The sequence below is a fragment of the Chaetodon trifascialis genome, chromosome 13 (assembly GCF_039877785.1).
Source record: "Chaetodon trifascialis isolate fChaTrf1 chromosome 13, fChaTrf1.hap1, whole genome shotgun sequence".
NCBI lineage: Eukaryota > Metazoa > Chordata > Actinopteri > Chaetodontiformes > Chaetodontidae > Chaetodon > Chaetodon trifascialis.
Window position 1 is genome coordinate 2,596,052 of NC_092068.1, and position 18,524 is coordinate 2,614,575.

The window sequence follows — 18,524 nt, forward strand, 5'->3', positions numbered from 1 at the left end:
CCCTTGAGGCACCCAAAACCTTTAGACCACAACTCTCCGCTGAAGTTTCAGAAATGGAAGCTTTGAACATCGCCCACTCAGGTTCGATGCCCCCAACCTCCACAGGGATGCCAGAAAAGCTCTGCCGGAGGTATGAGTTGAAAATCTCTCGGACAGGGGCCTCCTCCAGACGTTCCTAGTTCACCCGCACCACATGCTTGGGTTTACCAGGTCTGTCTAAAGTCTTCCCTCACCCTCGGACCCAACTCACCATTTGATGGTGATCAGTTGACAGCTCTGCCCCTCTCTTCACCAGAGTGTCCAAAACATGCGGCCTCAGATCAAATGATATGATAATGAAATTGATCATCGAACTTCAACCTAGGGTGCTCTGGTACCATGTACACTTATGAGCATCCTTATGTTCGAACATGGTGTTCATTATGGATAGTCCATGACTAGCACAGAAGTCCAGTAACAGTTACGGTTCAGATCGGGGAGCCATTCCTCCCAATCACAACTCTCCAGGTGTCTCCATCATTGCCCAAGTGTGCGTTGAAGTCCCCCAGAAGGACTATGGAATCCCCTAACGGAGCCCCATACAGGACTCCACTCAGGGTCTCCAAGAAGGCCAAATACTCTGAACTGCTGTTCTGTGCGTATGCACAAACAACGATCAGAGTTTCCCCCCCATAACCCGAAGGTGTAGGGAGGCGAACCTCTCATCCACTGGGGTAAACTCCAACGTAGCGGCACTCAGCCGAGGATTTGTGAGTATCCCCACACCCACTCGGCGCCTCACACCTTGGGTGACTCCGGAGAAGAAAAGAGTCCAACCCCTATCCAGGAGAACGGTTCCAGAGCGTAGAAGTGCGTAGAGGTGAGCGCCACCAGATCCAACTGGTAGCAAGAGCTCCGGCTCCTTCCCCCACAGAGAAATGACGTTCCATGTCCCCAGGTCTGGTCCGTCGAGATCTCCGGCCATATGCACATCTGCAGGTGGTGGGCCCACAGGAAGAAGATGAGGGTGCCATGTAGTCTGTTCAGACTGTGCCCGGCCTCCAAAACGGAGCGTGGCTCCAAACGGGGCTCCAAACGGGGGCCCTGGGCTTCCTCTGGGCCAGGTATCACCTCCTCTTCCATGTTTTTCCATGGGGTCTGTATAGACCAATCTACCAGGAGCACTATGCTCCAGACAACATAGCCCTCAGGTTCACCCAGACACACAAAAGTGGCCCAGAAGTGCCTCTGCACTCTGTTCTGCCAATACTACATGCCAAGTGTATTTTTTGTGAAAACTGTATCGAGCTGCACAGAGTAGAGAGAGTTGGGCGGGAAGTCAAACACAAATGCATACAGAATCCGGCCAACTTTCGAAATATAACACACTGTGCAGACCTTTGACCAGATATCAACAATAACTAGCCAAGCTATCATCCCTGATGGAGGACATGTCCCATCACATGCAGAACACAGACAGCATGGAGTTGCTCCTTCAGTAACAGGTTGCTCTGCTCATGGTGTGTGAAGAACTGCTCCCAGTAAACCACACACACCTAAACTGATAAATTCACGCATGTGCAATATCAGTGTATTTTAAATTATGCAATATCAACATAGCTTACATGGAACTCAACCATTGTTTTGTCTTATTTATTTTTACTTATTGTATTGTTACTTATCTTTCTTCTTTTTTTTTTTTTCCTACTGATGCTTCTGATGATTACACTATCCCCATTCCTGCTATAACACTGCAAATTTCCCAGCTGCGGAATTAATAAAGGATTATCTTACAACTCTGATTTCAAAAAGGCTGGGATGCTATGTAAAATGTATATAACAGAATGCAATCATTTGCAAGTGAGCTGCGTTTACTGTTTCTTGTTTCACAAAGTGGTGAACCTCACCCTTGTGTCTGCTAAATGTGTAAACACACTCGTTTGCTAATATCATAGCCATAACCACTTTATGAGGCCAAATGTTTCATATCTAAGACATTGTGTGTTTCTTAGCCTCAAGTGGCCAAAAATCAATTAATGCGACTTGTAAGTGATTATCATCTTAGAATATTTCAAGCACTGTGTATTTGATAATTATGTGTATTTAATTTGTCCCAATGTACAAACATTTCAGCCTCACTTACCCCCTTGGAACTGACACACTGTTTAATGTATGATACCTATGCATGATATATGCTTGGACATTTAAAGAGTGAAAAAATTCCTCTTTGGGAACCACTTTAAATTGTTGTCAAAATGTTGCACTTATTACTAAATAGTATTGCTAATTTAAGAAAATGTATACTGACCCCCTCTCTTTCTATGCATACATTACTCCATTCTTAAAGAGTTCTTACAGCATCGATGCCAGACAGCTGCATGCCGATGTTGATGACCACCACGCTGACCACCTGACGACGGACTGTGTCATCCAGCAACAGTTTCCATACTGACAGCGTCTGCACTGATGACAGGGAACGCTGCTCCTCCTGCATCTCTTCAATCTCAGCCTGGATGTTACACTTGGCTCTGTACCACTTCAGAGCTGAGAGATGGGACAGGAAGCAGCATGGTAATATCACATTATGGAAAGATACAGTGGCACATCTGAAACATAAGCCATTACAGCTAAACAAGCTGTGGTACTTGGGGAGCTTTTAAATAACACTTGGAAAGTTGTACAAGCTAACTAGCTAACCAAAATAAGTGTGTGGGTTTAGAATTTTTCCCTTGCTAGTGGTTTGTCCTGCTTAAGTATGGTGATATCAGTCAGCCAAACAGTTTTTCCACCACTCATCAGCACTTTTAATTCGTGCTGTGCCACAAGGGTTAATTCTTGGTAACTCTAAACCGTGACAAATCAGAAATTTTTTATCTATTGGGCCAATTACACAATTAGTTTAATGTAATTGGCCTTCTTGCCCAAAATGTTAAACCCAGTGTTCTGTTCTTCCTGTAAAGTTTCCACTTGTTGATGTGCAGTAGTGCCACAACACTAACCTGTGATGGTAGCATGGACGTTGTGTTTTTCAATCAGCAGGTACCTTGGGCTCTCTGGGAACCATGGCAACAGCATCAGTTGGATGAAGGTGGGTACCACCACCACTGAAAGAAAGAGGGGCCAGTGCTCCTCCTGCAACAGTTACAGGGAATGTTATTTATTGTGTTGAATTTATTGTTCATCCACACACTGGGTGTTGTTAGAAAGCAGTGTTGCCTACCTTTCCTAGAAGCTCATGTAGGCCGAGGATTTGTGCAGTGAAGACCCCGGTGCCAATAAAGATACTCGGCATGAGACCCAGGAAGCCTCTGAGGTTCTTAGGTGCTATCTCACCCAGGTACATTGGTACGACACTGAGAGAGATTCCTGCAGTAAAACGGATAAAAAGAAGCTCTATGTAACAATGAACTGATTGATCTTGACAAAATGTTCCATAAAAATTTCAGAATTTAATTCAAATACAGTGAAATACAGTTTCTGAGCAGAGCCAATAGAGAGACAATACAGGGACAAATAGCATGTGGATACTCAAACCAAGCAAGTGCATGCCTGAAAAATTGCGGCTCAAAGTGCTTTACAATAAAGAAATCACATGTACTGAGTGCCTCACACACACACACACACACACACACACACACACACACACACACACACACAAAAACCTGACAGAGATTTAATATTAATATGTAAAACAGGATTGAGAGTAGCCACTTAATAAAAATAATAAAAACTAAATACAAATAAGATAAAACATTACAATGAAGAGAACGAATAAGATGGTAGGTCAACCCACTGAAAAGTTATAATAAAATGATGCAAAAAAGTAAAAAAACAAAACAAAAAAACCCAAAACAGTACATAGAATACATAAAATCAAGTAAAATACAAAAATTTTTAAAAAGTGGAGCAATACATTAGTGTGAAGCAAAGTGCAAAAAGCCTAGATTAGGACAGTCATTGCCAGTGAAATGCCAAAGTGAATAAAAATGTTTTTAACTTTTTAAAAAAATTTTTGCAATATTTTTGCTAGCTTCCCTCATGTCTGTAAGTAAAAGTATTCCAGAGCTGTGGGGCATAATGGACAAAGGCTGCATTGTCGATTTTCTTTTGGCTGTTGCTGGGAACCTTCAATAAACCAGCAGCAGATGATCGCAGTGTTCTTCTAGGCAAACAGTGACCAAGGGAGTGAGCAATGCAGCTTGGTTCTAGTCCATTAAGGGTTTTGTATGCAAGCAGCATGATTCTGAATATTACAGGAAGCCAGTGCAGAGCAGCTAAAACTGGACTAATGTGCTCTCTCCCCTTGGTTCTGGTTGATAGGTGAACTGCAAAGTTTTGGAGTATATATATACAGTGCTTAACAAATTTATGACCACCACCCAAAGTAATGCCAAGGCTGCCCTAAATTAACATCATTGGTAATTACCAAAATCATTTTTAATGTTTCTGTAATGGCTAATACACCAATATGTAGAAGCTCTTTAACCGAAATAATATTTTTAATGCTAAAGTAAATTATTATACTTTAGCATTAAGCATTCTTATTAATGAATTTTCAAATTTACGGATTTCCAAAAAAACTGAAAAAATAGTAAAGCACATTATTATTTCTTGATTAAGATATCAAATTATAGTTATACTTGCATGCAGAAAGATTAGTTTTAGTGGTTGAATGTTATGCTTAATTAATCTCTGACTTCTCAGAGAGAAGTGAGCTGGCTCAAATTTGGCTATAAAAAGGTGAATTCAGTTTGAAATTCCTCATTCCTGTTCAAAATGCTAAAACATTGAGAGCTCACTGAAAATGAAAGAGTCCGCATTGAAGCACTTAATGATGCTGGATGGTCTCTGAGACAAATAGGGAAAGACATAAAGTGTGGTCAAGTATGCTTTGGAGTCAATTGCCAAGACTAGTACTTACAAAATGCGGCAAGGAAGAGGCAAGAAATGAAAGTTAACTGAAGCAGATGTCACACACCTCAAGATTTTAAGAACCAGAGACATAAGGAAGACCACTTGATGCCAGATGCATTGCACCCACAGTGAAACACGGTTTCCATTTGTGGAAACGGCATGGGCAAATAAGTGAAATTCAACAGTATCATGAACAAGACCGTCTACCACAACATCTTAGTACATAATGGAATCCCATCTGTACTAAATCTGAATGGGCGTGGGTTCATATACCAACAAGACAATGACCCCAAGCATACTTCAAAGTTGTGCAAAGACTATTTGACCAAGAAAAAGGAATCTGGAGTACTGGAACTGATGGACTGGCCAAGTCAAAGTCTGGATTTGAATCCTATTGAACAAATTTGGGATTTGGTAGATTCAAAGATTGATCGCATAAAAGTTTCATCTAAAGCAAGTCTGTGGGAACAGCTAGGAACTACTTTGAAACATTGTCAGTGTTTAACCAGGCTGTTATGTTGATAGTATATGCATATATTAAAATATGATTGTACATGTTGTGACAGTTTTCTGTGGGCATGTGAGGGAGGGAGGTTTTTTTTTTCTTAGGGCGCCAGCCATGTCTCTCTCCTGACATATAAGATGTTGATTCAGTCAGTCAGTCAGTTAAGTTCTTACCTATTATTATTTTTCATATAACATGACACATTTCTTTTTCCCCACACCAACATACACAAAGGCAATACATTTGACCATGCATACCTTCACTCATGAAAATAACCTGAGCAACACCAAATCACAACAGCACAAAATATTGTAGTTAACACAAACACTGTATTTGTGGATCCCAGAATCACAGCGTGGCAGTTAAGACAGTTCAATCCAATCAAGAAAAAAAAAAATATATTAAGTCTTTTCCCGAACACAAAAAACGATGAAACCCTTCAGAACAAAGCATAAAAAAAAATTCCTAAAGAACAAAAAGCGCCTCAGTCCAAGTGATAGGAAAAAAAAAAAACGACTCGGTACCTGAGTGGTATAGTCTGTCAGTCTTTAAGGTTTTCAAACCTTAAAGACTGACAGAGGGGTGGGGTTGCTGACAAGTTATGGCAAAATGGATGGAGATAAGAAGAAGTGGCAGGAGTGGATGCCTGGATGAGGTCTGGGTCGCAACGGAGACAGTGTGGGAACGTGGCGGTACGAGAGGTGAGGATTAACAGCTCCTTTTTCTGTACAGGAGTTCCGATGCTTTGTTGCGCACTATCCGGCATCAAACTAACACTGGAGGTGGAGATTTTTTATAAAGCGGCGCCATCCAGCCTCTGCGAATCGGTGCCGCACAGCGCACCAGGGGGTGGTTATGAGGGCGAGGGCAGGCTGGCTGTCACAATGTGTATAATAACAATAACGTATGTAAGCATTTTGGTGGTATTTTGTGTTGAACTTGGGGAAACCAATTGTTGTTTTAGTTGTGTTAAGTTATTGAAAGGATCCTGGTTTGGTTATTTTATTAAAAACCTCTAAAAGTGTGTGACTTTTGCTAGAAAACCAACACTTCCAGATTGGTGCCAATACTTTCGTCCGTGACTGTATATCAGCTTCTGATGTTTCTTTTTTCAGATCAGTTTCTCCAGTAGCAGGCAAAAGTCTTTTTTCAAGACCTCAGAGCCAGTTTTCCCTTACAGAATGGCCAACGATTCAGTGTGAATGGTAATCTTCCTTTATGGTAATCTTCCTTTGACATGAATGTGTAGAGAGGAGGCAACGGCCCTGTTGGCTCCTTGACAGATATGCCATTGATAGTTAGTCCCCAGTCAGAATGGTGTCTGGTTTGGGGGTACCAGAATTTTGTCTGGCCCTCGGCCTAGCAGTGGTTTTGGGGCTATTTTTGGGTTTAATGTAGTGGCGTGATTAGTGTCCCAGGGTTCAGCATAGTATATTCATGGCTTTCATCATTCAGATTGAGTTAGTGTTAGTGTTCTGTTATTTGATATCTTGCTGGATTTGCCTTTGCAATAGACAAAGTCAGCCCAAGTCCTGGCTGCAGTGGATGCTGTCTGTCTGGTGCTGGTAGAGAAGGCTGGCTCCACTTCATCCCAACGGTGTTGGATGAGGTAGAGGTCAGGACTTTGTGCAGGCCAGTCAAGTTCTTCCACATCAAATTGGGAAAAGCATGTCTTTATGGAGCTGGCTTTGTGCACATAGGTATTGTCATGTTGAACAAGGAAATGGCTTTCCCTAGACCAGAACAGTGATGTCTGCGCACATTTGATCATGTTACTTAGATGCCCCATTGTATAGAGCAATAAATGAGCCTGACTCAGTGCACAGTGGATGCAGAGGTATGTGTATATGCGTTTGTGTGTGTGTGTACCTGAGTGAATTCCTGTGATGAAGCGACCAAAAATGACCATCTCAGGTGAACTACAAATCCTGCTAAAGCCCATGAGTGAGCCAGCGATAAACACCAGCACTGTTGTGTTTACCACTGTGCCTTTCCTGAAAGTACACACACACACACACACACACACACACACACACACACACACACAAGCAGCAGACAGACATGATGATTACACATAAAAGCATTTGATCCGCAGGTTTATGAAACAGTAAGGACAGCAGCAATATACAATTGACCGTAAACCCCTTCCCTCATATACACACAGTCATAATGAATGACGTGTGCCTGTTTAAGTCTCGATTAACTATAAAATGCTTATATAGCTCACAAGGCTGACCATAAACTGTGATTAGCCATAAAACACTGTTGTGTGAAGAAACTGATCAGCCTGTAAATGGGATTATAAATTGCTGCCTTTTCATTTGCATTTAAATGTTCACTAAAATTCTATGAAATGGTGCAGATGAATGGAGCTTTCAGCTGCTTTGCACTGAGTATAAAAAACTTTCCTCTGCATTTTGAGGACTAGTATACTTCTGAAGGGCAGAGGGGGCGAAACAGTGCTGGTGCACTCTGAAGGACGACAGTGCAGCAGGGGAGGAGGGGTTATCAGCAGTTCTGAATACAGAGGACAGAGGCACGATTGATAAAAGGCCCTGATCTAGAGCCTTTTGTGCCGATGTGCCAGTTGTATGTGTGTGCGCGCACACGTGTTTGTGTGTGCTTTTTCTCTGAATGCCTTATTTCCCAACTTTGTGCTATGGCATTTATTTCACCTTTGTATGTGATACACAACATACACTACACCATGATTAACAGTGAAATTTTCAGAATTTTGAAAAGTGTATTATATGTTCCTTGGTGTGACTGTGTGTGAGCAGTGTGTGTGTTCAGGTGTTCATGTTGGTGGCAGCACCAGATGCTGCTGAGTGTCTCAGAGTGGCTGTGCCAACTGGCCACTATCCACACACATGGTTGGATGATCTGGGGGAGTTATTGGGTAAGGTGTCAGGACAGAGTAGAGCCAACTTCCAAATGTACCTCTGAAAGCTGCTGAGGAGAAATATTCCTTGCTTAATGTCAAACCCTGTCCCACAAAAACAGTCTGAGGAGGCAACATTACGATCTTCCAATCTATATTGAGAAATCACAACTTTTGAAGAGTTTAGGGATTTAGCCCATTTTTTCTCTCCAAAGGCCGATTCAGATATTTAAAGAGCAGACTCTAGTGGTTATATGATATTTGCAAGCCATACAATCAAAAATTCTTTGAAAAAGGTATGCTAAATGTTTTGAGCTATTCCCTGATTTTTTTTTCCTTTCATTAACCTGCATCACATGACATAATAGAATCAATTTCCCAACAGGGTACTGGAGGCTAGCAAGCGGTAGTGAGTCTGGATAGCTGTTATGTAGTCAGTTGCTGATTGGCAGCTTGGCAGAGCATTGAGTCAACAGACTGACTGTCAGCTGCTTTCATGTGTGGGTGGTTTTGACCAATCAGAAGTGAAGAGACTGGACTGTGCTGTACCACTGCATCTGTGATGTGATCATCTACACCACTCAGGAAACTCCCACTCTTACCCTCCCTCAGTTACCCCTCTTTCTCTGCCTGCTTCTCAATTTAACTCTCTCCCTGCCCTGATCTCTCACCTTAAGCATCATGTGGAGTTTTATGAGGCCAGTGTGAGATATGGCTGATCTACCAAGGATCTGCTTGCTATACTTTACAGATACATATGTTAAGGTGGGCTTCTGGAGTCCAAAACCTACAACTGTACATGCCATGCGAACATGTCCACCTATGCAGACACCCAATGTTATATTAAAATGCAGTTTGTGGTTGGCTCAGCTGTCTGCATGCATGTCTGTTGCATGTCTGTTTTGGAGTATATTATTAACTACTTGGTTAAAGTTTGTCAAAGATTGTGGTCATGGTTAAAAGAGACTGACATTGACTGTTGTTGAATCCTCTCCTGAACAGTCTGTGAAAACAAATGGCTTACCTGCCGAAGCGAGTGACGAGCATGCCCACGACGAGGGAGCCCACGAGACCTCCAATAGCGAAGATAGACACAGTGAGAGAGTACATGAGGGTCAGGGTATCCCCACTGAGTCCTGTTCCATTACGACTCACCGCTGTCTTGTTGTAGAAGTCTTTTATGTACTGTGGGGTGAGGGGATAGAAGAAATAGGATGTAGGAAAGGTCATGAGGAAGACAGTGGGAGAAACACTGAAAACCATGATATATGAATGAATGATAATGCCGTAAGTACAGATATACCAAAGCTTTGACTTCACTTCGTAGGTTAATGGGGTGTCATACTTGTGCAGTGATTATGTTTCAAAGAAAGCAATGTCAGTTGTCTGTAATTTCAGGAAATGAAAGCAGTTTCCACACACACTGACCTCCTCCATAAGGGGTTTATTGACTCTCTAATGACATCGTGCCAGTGGCGCTGCCAGCTGGAATCCTGTACGCACCGTGCGTACAATTTTTTTTGAAGGTGTGAAAAAAATAAATATTTTAAAGGGTTTTTTTTTATTGTTTTTGGGGAGGGGATATTAAAAGATGCTGGTTTGTAATAGGCTAAACATGCTGAGTCTAACATAAAGGCCACCTTATGTGTACTATGAAATTGAATCCTGGCGGTGCCACTGCATCATAACACTATACTTCCCTTACGTCAGTCACAACTCATACTGTCTGTGAGCCACTTGTCCCTCAAATGTAGATATAGGTCCTCTTTGACATTTAGATAACTAATACTGTCATGTTTCTTGAGTGGATAGTCATGAGAGAATTAATCACAGAGGAATTTGACATCAACTGTTTGTGGACTGTGAAAATATGCTGGTGATAAAATGTGTGGCTTCTAATCATTCTCAGGTTACAACTGTCACCATATTTGTAATGTGCGGTAGTGTGGTAGTGGAAAAGGCAGTGTGACACTGTCCATGTCAGTCTGCTCTACAGTAATACAACAGACTGATCCCTCATCTTGATGAAAGTTTTTTTCCAAAACCTGGCTGTTTCAGCTCTCTCACTGTCATTCTTGTTTACCTAGCCTATGTGCAGCGAATCATTTGGAAGCTGGATTCACTAAGATGCTCCAGGTTTAGCCTCACTTTGTTATTAGCATCTATTCGCGTTAAAGAGATATCCTCGGTTTTGACTAAAAGATAACTAACTGGCGATGTTTGAAAAACACAGAAGGTCATTTCAAAACACTTACTGCTGTTCTGAATCTATTTCAAGAATCTTCAAAGACTCCTCTAACCATTTGGATGAAAAGATAATCTGTCTACTGTGCGGTTTAAAAAAAAAAAAGAAAGAAAAAGAGTTTTAATCCATTAATCCCATCTGTGTGTCCCCTTTTATTACTATCCAATTAGCTGGCAAGCTGCCATATTTGTTGTGATTCAGAAACAGAAGTTTGAAGAAGTTAAGGGTTAAGGGTTCAGCCTTAGAGGAAAAGCTAAAATGTCAGATAATGTAGTGATACATCTTTAGTGACAATTAAGATTGTTGACTGCTGACATTAATCCTTAAATGTATTTTGACGTGGATGAAATTAACAGTGCTTAAAAACCATTTTAATAGACTTAAGGTTGCATGTTCCAATGGACAGATTCAGCTGGAAAAAGAGTGTAGTTAACTCATTCCATCATCTACTACACTTCACTAAGCACTTAATTGTTTCAGATGAGATACTGTATCAGACCAACAGAAAGCATTTTGTCCTGTTCGAGCCAATCAGAGAGCATTCCATCCTGATAATCAAGGGTACCTTATCTTTGTGTGTCATGTGGCCTAGACATCCTGGTCACAACACCACCAATAACACACTCTTTTTATCTCTTTTTACTTTTTCACTCTGACATTTTCAGCTCCCTGTCTAATCAAATCGCAAGTCTTTTTTTGACCTCAGCCTCCTGATCAGTTCGCCATGTGATGGCACGAGTTGTTGGACCAGCATCAATTCCCCCAAATTCAGGAGGAATACTGGCAGACAAATGCACATGGAAGATATCTCATGAGGGCTCTTTAATTCCAGTCATATTTTAGTTGCAAAAACCCAACAACTACTACTACAACAACTACAAAACATCCATGATTGCCTCCTCCAAGAACTAAGAAGGCCGGCCAGAGGGACACCAAAAAAAAAAAAAAAAAAAACCATCTGTAGGTTCCACTGTGCGCCATCTCGATTCTACAAAGTAATTGCATGAACAGCCTCAAAGGCAGAAAGACATACATTCATTGTACATGAATCACTATTTGGCCTTAAAATTCATGAAATGATGGAGCACGAATCAGCCAATTGCCTATGTTTAAAAATCTTACCCCTGTTTTTGAGAGGATTCAACACAGTTTCAGTTGGATCCACACATATAGGCCAGAGAAGAGACAAAAAGGACTTTTGTGACTTATCACAATTACCCATGTCAGAGCCTGGTTGCATCCTCTGCCCTAACAGTGCTTGGCACTGGCCTGATTATGAAAATGGGAGGAGAAAATGACGTGCCTTGTGCTGCTTGCTTGTCTGAAACTTTGTTGTTCAGCCCACATTGTGGTAATAGATCAAATACTTTAATTAGGATTATGTACCAGGTGTGGACAGAACTCCTCTACATGGCAGGCCAATAAAATAAGCTAGAACTGCAGGGTCTGCCGTCATTGATATTAATTGATTAATTACATGACCAAAAATCTCTTGACATGCAGGGAATCTGGGATTTTTGGGGGACACTTTTCCTGGTTGATTACCAGCCCTGGTGTATATGTGTGGGTTTATGGGTGTGTGTTTGTCTCTTACCACAGCAGGGGAGTTGACCACAGCCAGATTGTAGCCATAAAGCATGGAGCTCCCGAAGGAGGTAAGGAATGCCACTGCCAGCAAAGAGCCAGTCAGCTGCTGCAGACACAGAGATAAAGAGATAAAGAATAGTGAGCAGAATACTGAATCACTCATAGAATGATTTGGAAGTGATTCCTTGTTATAACTAAAATAGGAGTCCATGGTGTGAAGACTGATAGATTTCTCTCATACCGGTTGTATTGTCAGCGCTAATGTTTCTCTAAAACAAGCTAAATTTGGTCCTCTTAAAGTAGATGTGATAACTGTGTTTGAAGGGATGTGCATAACTATTTATGTCTTTCACCATGTGCCATACTATTAAAATAAATAGATAAATTACTCCTTACTAGCCAAAACTCTCAGAATGACACAAATTTCAGCCTACTTTTAGGACAAGGAATAGAAGCATTAGATCAACTTTCCTGAATTAGGAAATTGCTCCTATCTGTGCTGATATTTAGGGGAGCTCCAGAGGTGTCCTAACCAGTTAGGAATTGTTAGGAGATGGTGGTAAAGCAGAGCATAAGCACGCATTCTGTAGGAGGGGGTGTTCAGCTTATGAAAAGATATATTTTTCAGAAAAAATGTAATAATTTTTTATCAGACATTGTGCAGGAAGCAAAAGTGACTGCAGTCTCTCCACATGCGACACAGTGTGAGTGAAAATATAGCTTTCAAAATAATTTCAGCACTTCTAAATTTAAAGTTTGATTGCTTATACAGCAATCCACACATTTATTATAGCTATAATTAATACATCGGTAACTTAGGTGCAGATTCAGTCATATCCCACCATGGAAAATAATATATATCCAGACAAACTGTTTATTTATTTAATTATTCATGCTTTTATTCATTTGTTTGCTTGTTTACAATGGCTAATGGTATCATTATATTATTTATTATAACTTTGAAGAAATTTATACGGCCGCACATATCCCAAATGTTAGATGACATTAATGAAGTATGGGGTTGAAGAAGAAGAAGAGCCCTTTATTAATCACTACACAACATGCAGAGTTACAGAGTCCGAAACTGCACACACCATGCTTAGGTGAATATTTCTCTGCTTTTATCCCATCCTGGTAAGTCCTTCCTCCATGGCAAACCAGGAGCGGTGGGCTGCCAGCAGGCACCGAAGGCATGGTGGATGACACACCCCCAGAGCCTACAGCGCCCCAGGCGGGTATCAAACTCGGGACCTTATAGCTGTTATTACCACCTTCTAACAGTGTTACCACCATTCCACTGTGCCACCCATGGTTCATGCTTTCATTGACTGACTGGCTTCAGTATACTACCGTGTAACGCTGGTGGGACCGATTAGACTGGGTTATGCTTGAAACAAACTAATTCATAGGAAGTGTGACCATGTCTGTGGGTGTTGCAGATAAAAAATGACAGTAAAGTAAGTAATTATGTAAACAAAAGCTTTAGAAGAAGAAGAACATGCTTTATTGATAACTTTCACATGCCATTCTTCGGTGAACACAACAACACTACATACACGTCATACTTCAGTGAAATTATTCCTCCGCATTTGACCCATCCTGGTAAGTCTTTTTCAGAGCACACTCAGGCCCTCAGATTTCTGTAATGAGTTCTCAGATAAAAAATCTGAGCATTACTTTTCAGCTACCATATTTGTTTAAACCCTGTGCTTATGGACACCTTTTTAGAGAAAAATGTCAGTTGTTGTTAAACAGTGGGTATCATAATTTGGAATGAGGCTCTTAATATTCTTGTTGGCATTGTTCACATTCCTCACTGCAACCAAACTAAAGGGCATGGCTGGCTGCCAGTTCTGAAGCTGAAAGGCAAAGACAGAAGCGTTTCTCCACAGTGTGACCAGTATCTGGTGATGAAAGAAATATCCAAGTAATCTTTCTAATGTGAAGGTATAAATTATGAGGGCAAATCCTGAATTGAGAAAAATCTGAAAATAAATGGCTAGAAAGGTGACACAGGGCAGAGAAAGAGTGGTCCAAATATTGAAATATACAACTGAGAGACAGACGACATGAAACTAAAATGACTAAAATGAAATGATCACGTTTATGGGTGGAAGGCACTCACTGACTGGATTATATAAGAACATTGATTAAAATGAAACATGGTCCACTTTAGAATACTGTTATATAAGGCTGAATTATAGCTTTTTATACCATGGTCTGGGTGAATACTCGATTCTGATTGGCTGCAGGGTGTCCATTAAAGAGAGTTGTAGGACACCTATAAAAAGTTCCGGTCAAATAGCCTGATTGTTCTAAATTATTGCGCTGGCTCAGTTGGTAACTGTGGCAACAGAAACTCAGAACATACGTTAACATACGTTATTTCACAGTGCATTTAATTTTAAATAGTTCGTCACCTGTCCTTCTGTCTTGCTTACTTTACTTACTTACTTGCTTGATACAGGGTGAATGGTGGATAATATTTATAAAAACGATTTAGGATAGACTTACTTGCTTGATACACATTTAATGATCAGAGTGAATGGTGGATAATATTTCTTGCACTAAAAACGATTTAGGAAACTGTGGTAAGAGGTGCACTTGCCCTCTGACATGATACTTTGTATCACGTAACATTACGTTAAGCAATCATCTCACTTCCCTCCACTGATTAGGCCTAATATAACAGCTGCGGCCGACCAAGCTGCAGGTTCTGTGGCCAGAGCCGGTTACCTTGGCAACGCGTCACAAAGAGAGATATTAAATAGTCCACTCAGCCGCTTCTTGTGAAAAACTTACGATTTTAAAAAACAACATTAACATATTAATAATTGATTCAATATTTATTTCTTTTGTAAGTGACCATGGTATAAGCGGGATAATGCCCTTCGAGGTGTCCATTATCAGAAATGACGCGAAGGGCATTATCCCTTATAGACAAACTGCCATTTAAGATTGTTCACATTTCACTTCGTTTTGGCTTCCTAAACTTAACCATACCTTAATTACCATGCACGGATATTACAAAAAAGGAGAATTCAAAAAATGTTGTCATTGAACATAATAAAGGTTTCGCAGAAATTGAATATTGATTATTGAGACAGTTTGTCGGTGGTATCCAACATATGACTGTGTGACTATTGGTTCATTTAAGGTCATGGTGGTCATGGTAGAAAATGAAACCAACACTGACTGTGTGTTATACTTTGGTTGGTGTTATGTTTTGTTGTACCTTTTTCAGTTGTTGTTTGGTTGTGTGTTGCAGGGAGGGGTGACCGGACTGAGCAGAGGTTTGACGGCGCACCTGCTGCTCATCTGCTTGATTCCCCCCTGCATTTAAGCAGCGTGGCGGCTTTGCCTCGCTGCCAGATTGTTTTGAGCCAATGCGATTAACTTTCCAGCCTTGTGCCTTGCTTCATCAAACTTCCTAGTTCGTGTGTAAATTTTCCTGCCGCTGTAGAGTGAGTCTTGTTTTGGTCGTGTTTAGTTTTCATGTTTTTTTGATAGATTTATTCTCGTGCTTTAGTTCCTTAAATCTTCGCTAGTCTTATTATTCCTGCCCGCTCGCCACGGTGTAGTTGATTTTGTTTTCTAGGCTGTTTTTCCGTTTGTTTTTTTCCTGGCTTTCATTTGATCGAGTTTTGTACCCGCTATTGTGGTAAATAAACCGTTTTATTTTGTAAACGGCTCTTTGTGTTTGTGCCTTTTGGATCTGCCCACGGGATCCAACTAAAACTCATACGATCTTTAGTGTGAACAAAACTAAACCACAGAATCCACCAGGCAGCATTTGTTGACTTTGAGATTTTGTTGATTTGCTCATTTTTCCTTCATGTTTGTGCTTCTACCATGAGTAAGTAGGTTACATAGTTAAACAGTTTATTTTTGTCTGTTTTAATTGTGTTTATTGTTGATATTGCAATCAGGAGTCTGCACAGGGTGTGCTCAGGTCATGCTTGGTGGAATTTAGGGGTTACCCAGAGATTCCACCAGGCCTGGCAGCATCACGTTTTCAAAATCACATGCTTTGTTAACTGACCAACCACAATGACCTCCTCTCTCATTGGTTCCTCTGACATGCAGATTTGTCATTTTTCATGGCAATGTGACATCAGAATGAAATACATCTATGTCTGAAAATCTAGCAAACTTAATAACATATGATATGATAATATATCTTACATCAGTCAAAAGATTCATGAATCAATTGGGTAATGAAATCCTTGTTTTACTTTTATCATAAGCATCATTTTGCCTCTCCTACCTATCACACTGCCATTGCACTATTTAGGTCTACAGTCTTTACTTATTCAACTTGGCAGTCAACATCTTAAGTCGTCCAATATGGATGCTTAAAAGTGGGGATGGGGATCTTGGGAATCCATGGGGATCTACACCATGCTACTTTCTGCCTCATCTACTAGTTGTTTCTTTGCCCAACTCAAACTACCAATAAGTCCACCCGACTTCTAAAACATGATTGAACAAAAAAACAAAACAAAACTTTTCTTCTAAAATCAAAGTAACAGTTTTTACAGTGTAGATTTTGTTTATCATTATGACTTTAAGAATTTTAATGTTTGGAGACCAACATCTTATAAGACCTTATTTAGTGCAGCTACTGATATACTTTGTCCCAAATACGGGCCTACAAGTTTGAAAGCTAGTAGTAAATACTATTAGCCGCTGGAACTCTATAAAACAATGTGGAACCAGTCACCTGACAGTCCTGGCTCTGGATCTGAATGATTCATGCAGTCAGGCTGAACTTACCGATGTGATTTTCCCCGACGACGGAATTAAAACCTCCTCAGCCATTTAAGATCTCTGACACTCAGTCTGAAACTGCAAACAGAAGGAGGGTTTCTCTCTACACTGCAGAGGATCTCATGGTTGTAGTAGCAGGCGTGGTCACACAGGGTCCCAGGAACCACAGGTTAAAGTGATCAAGCCAGTTCATGTGCAGTGTGCCAGGCCTCCACTCCACCGAACAGCAGTCCACAGGCCCCCGATAAGAAGCTCACACAGTGTCATCACATGATGGGAAGCAGCGTGATAGACTGAGAGAAAAGTCTGCTGCAAGCAATTAACTCTAAGTGAATTTACACAGAAAGACATGGAGGGGAGGGAAGCAAAGAGAGCAGGAGAGGAGGAACCAAGGGGAAGAAACAACCAGAGAGGAGGAAACAAGAACAGTGGAAAGAATAGGAGAAAACCAGAAGAGATGAGAAGAGACAAGAGGAAACACAAGGGGAAGAGAAAAGAGGAGAGGAAGCCACAAGAGGAGAAGAGGGGAGAGGAGAGGCAAGGCAATAATGAGAGGAGAATAGGGAGGAAAAGGTGAGGAAGGAAAAGCAGCAAAAAAGAAGAGACTAGAATGAAGGAAAAGGAGGTGAGGAAGAGAGGACGAAAGAAAAGGAGAGAACAACTGAGGGGAGTGGAGGATAGTAAATGGAGAAAGGACAGGTGAGAAGAGAGAAGGTGAGGTGAGGAGGAAAAGAAATGCAAAGAAGCAAGAAGTAAATAAACGAGGACATGAGAGGGGAAGTGGAGGGGATAACAAGGAAATGAGATTAGAGCAGTGGAGAAAAGGGGGAGGTAAGAGGTTTATGTAATACAACAAATGAATAGAAACCAATAGATATCCAGAAAAACACAACCAGAAATCTAAAGTGCAACAACGGTTTGTGAGGCAGTTACCTGTCACATAAAGCATATGTGATGGTAATATACAGATAATAAAGTTGGGTCCTTTAACTCAACTTTTGATTGCAATAGCTTTCTTAGTCCAACACTGCACACTGAGATTATTAATTTTCATTTTCAGTGATCATGTTTTAATAATGAAGGTTGCAGTTGACATAAGCAGGGAAGTGTTTTCTCTGACTGATCATTGGGTAACAATCATTCCCACAGCATTAAACTTTTCTTAATCCAATGACCTTACCCTCTCTGCTGCTGCTGCTGTTGCATGAAAGGCTGTTTTGTTGAGAAAATCCTGCCCTTTGGCACTAACATTCTCTCTATTAGCCTGCAAATCATCACGCTATCCTCAGTTATTATTACAGAAGCACAAATCTGTAAATTCCACCAGCAGTCCTGAGACCTGCAATACTGTATGTCACGAGCAGACACAAGCACTGTCGGGTAATTAGATTAGATTCTTTTTTCTCATGTGACATGTAGATTCATCTTGGTGAACAGAAGGCCATGAGTCCTCCAGGAAGTCAGGAAACATTTCCTTTCTAATTTGTTATTTTAAGTAAAAGTTCTAGTTGCCTGTAACCAACTCCTCTTGAAACCTGCAATTGTGGTGCAATTCATTACAGCAACTATGTCTCTGATAAAACTGCTAATCTATTTAATGTTTTTGGAAATGTAATTGCTGCCTGTTACTTTCTTTTACCATA

At 40.9% G+C, this 18,524-nt stretch overlaps 1 protein-coding gene across 1 annotated transcript in view; it reads right to left on the minus strand.

The window, feature by feature from the left end:
* slc2a15a (solute carrier family 2 member 15a) overlaps window positions 1-16,998 on the minus strand; it is a 42,222-nt gene extending 25,224 nt beyond the window's left edge. Inside the window, exons 1-7 of the mRNA XM_070977861.1 lie at window positions 16,888-16,998; window positions 12,119-12,217; window positions 9,304-9,464; window positions 7,268-7,392; window positions 3,200-3,345; window positions 2,979-3,111; window positions 2,336-2,523 (exon numbers count right to left, since the gene is read on the minus strand). Coding sequence (XP_070833962.1) covers window positions 2,336-2,523; window positions 2,979-3,111; window positions 3,200-3,345; window positions 7,268-7,392; window positions 9,304-9,464; window positions 12,119-12,217; window positions 16,888-16,932 — 897 coding nt within the window. The 5' untranslated portion in view covers window positions 16,933-16,998. The remainder of the gene's footprint in view (window positions 1-2,335; window positions 2,524-2,978; window positions 3,112-3,199; window positions 3,346-7,267; window positions 7,393-9,303; window positions 9,465-12,118; window positions 12,218-16,887) is intronic.
* Window positions 16,999-18,524: the final 1,526 nt, after the last annotated feature.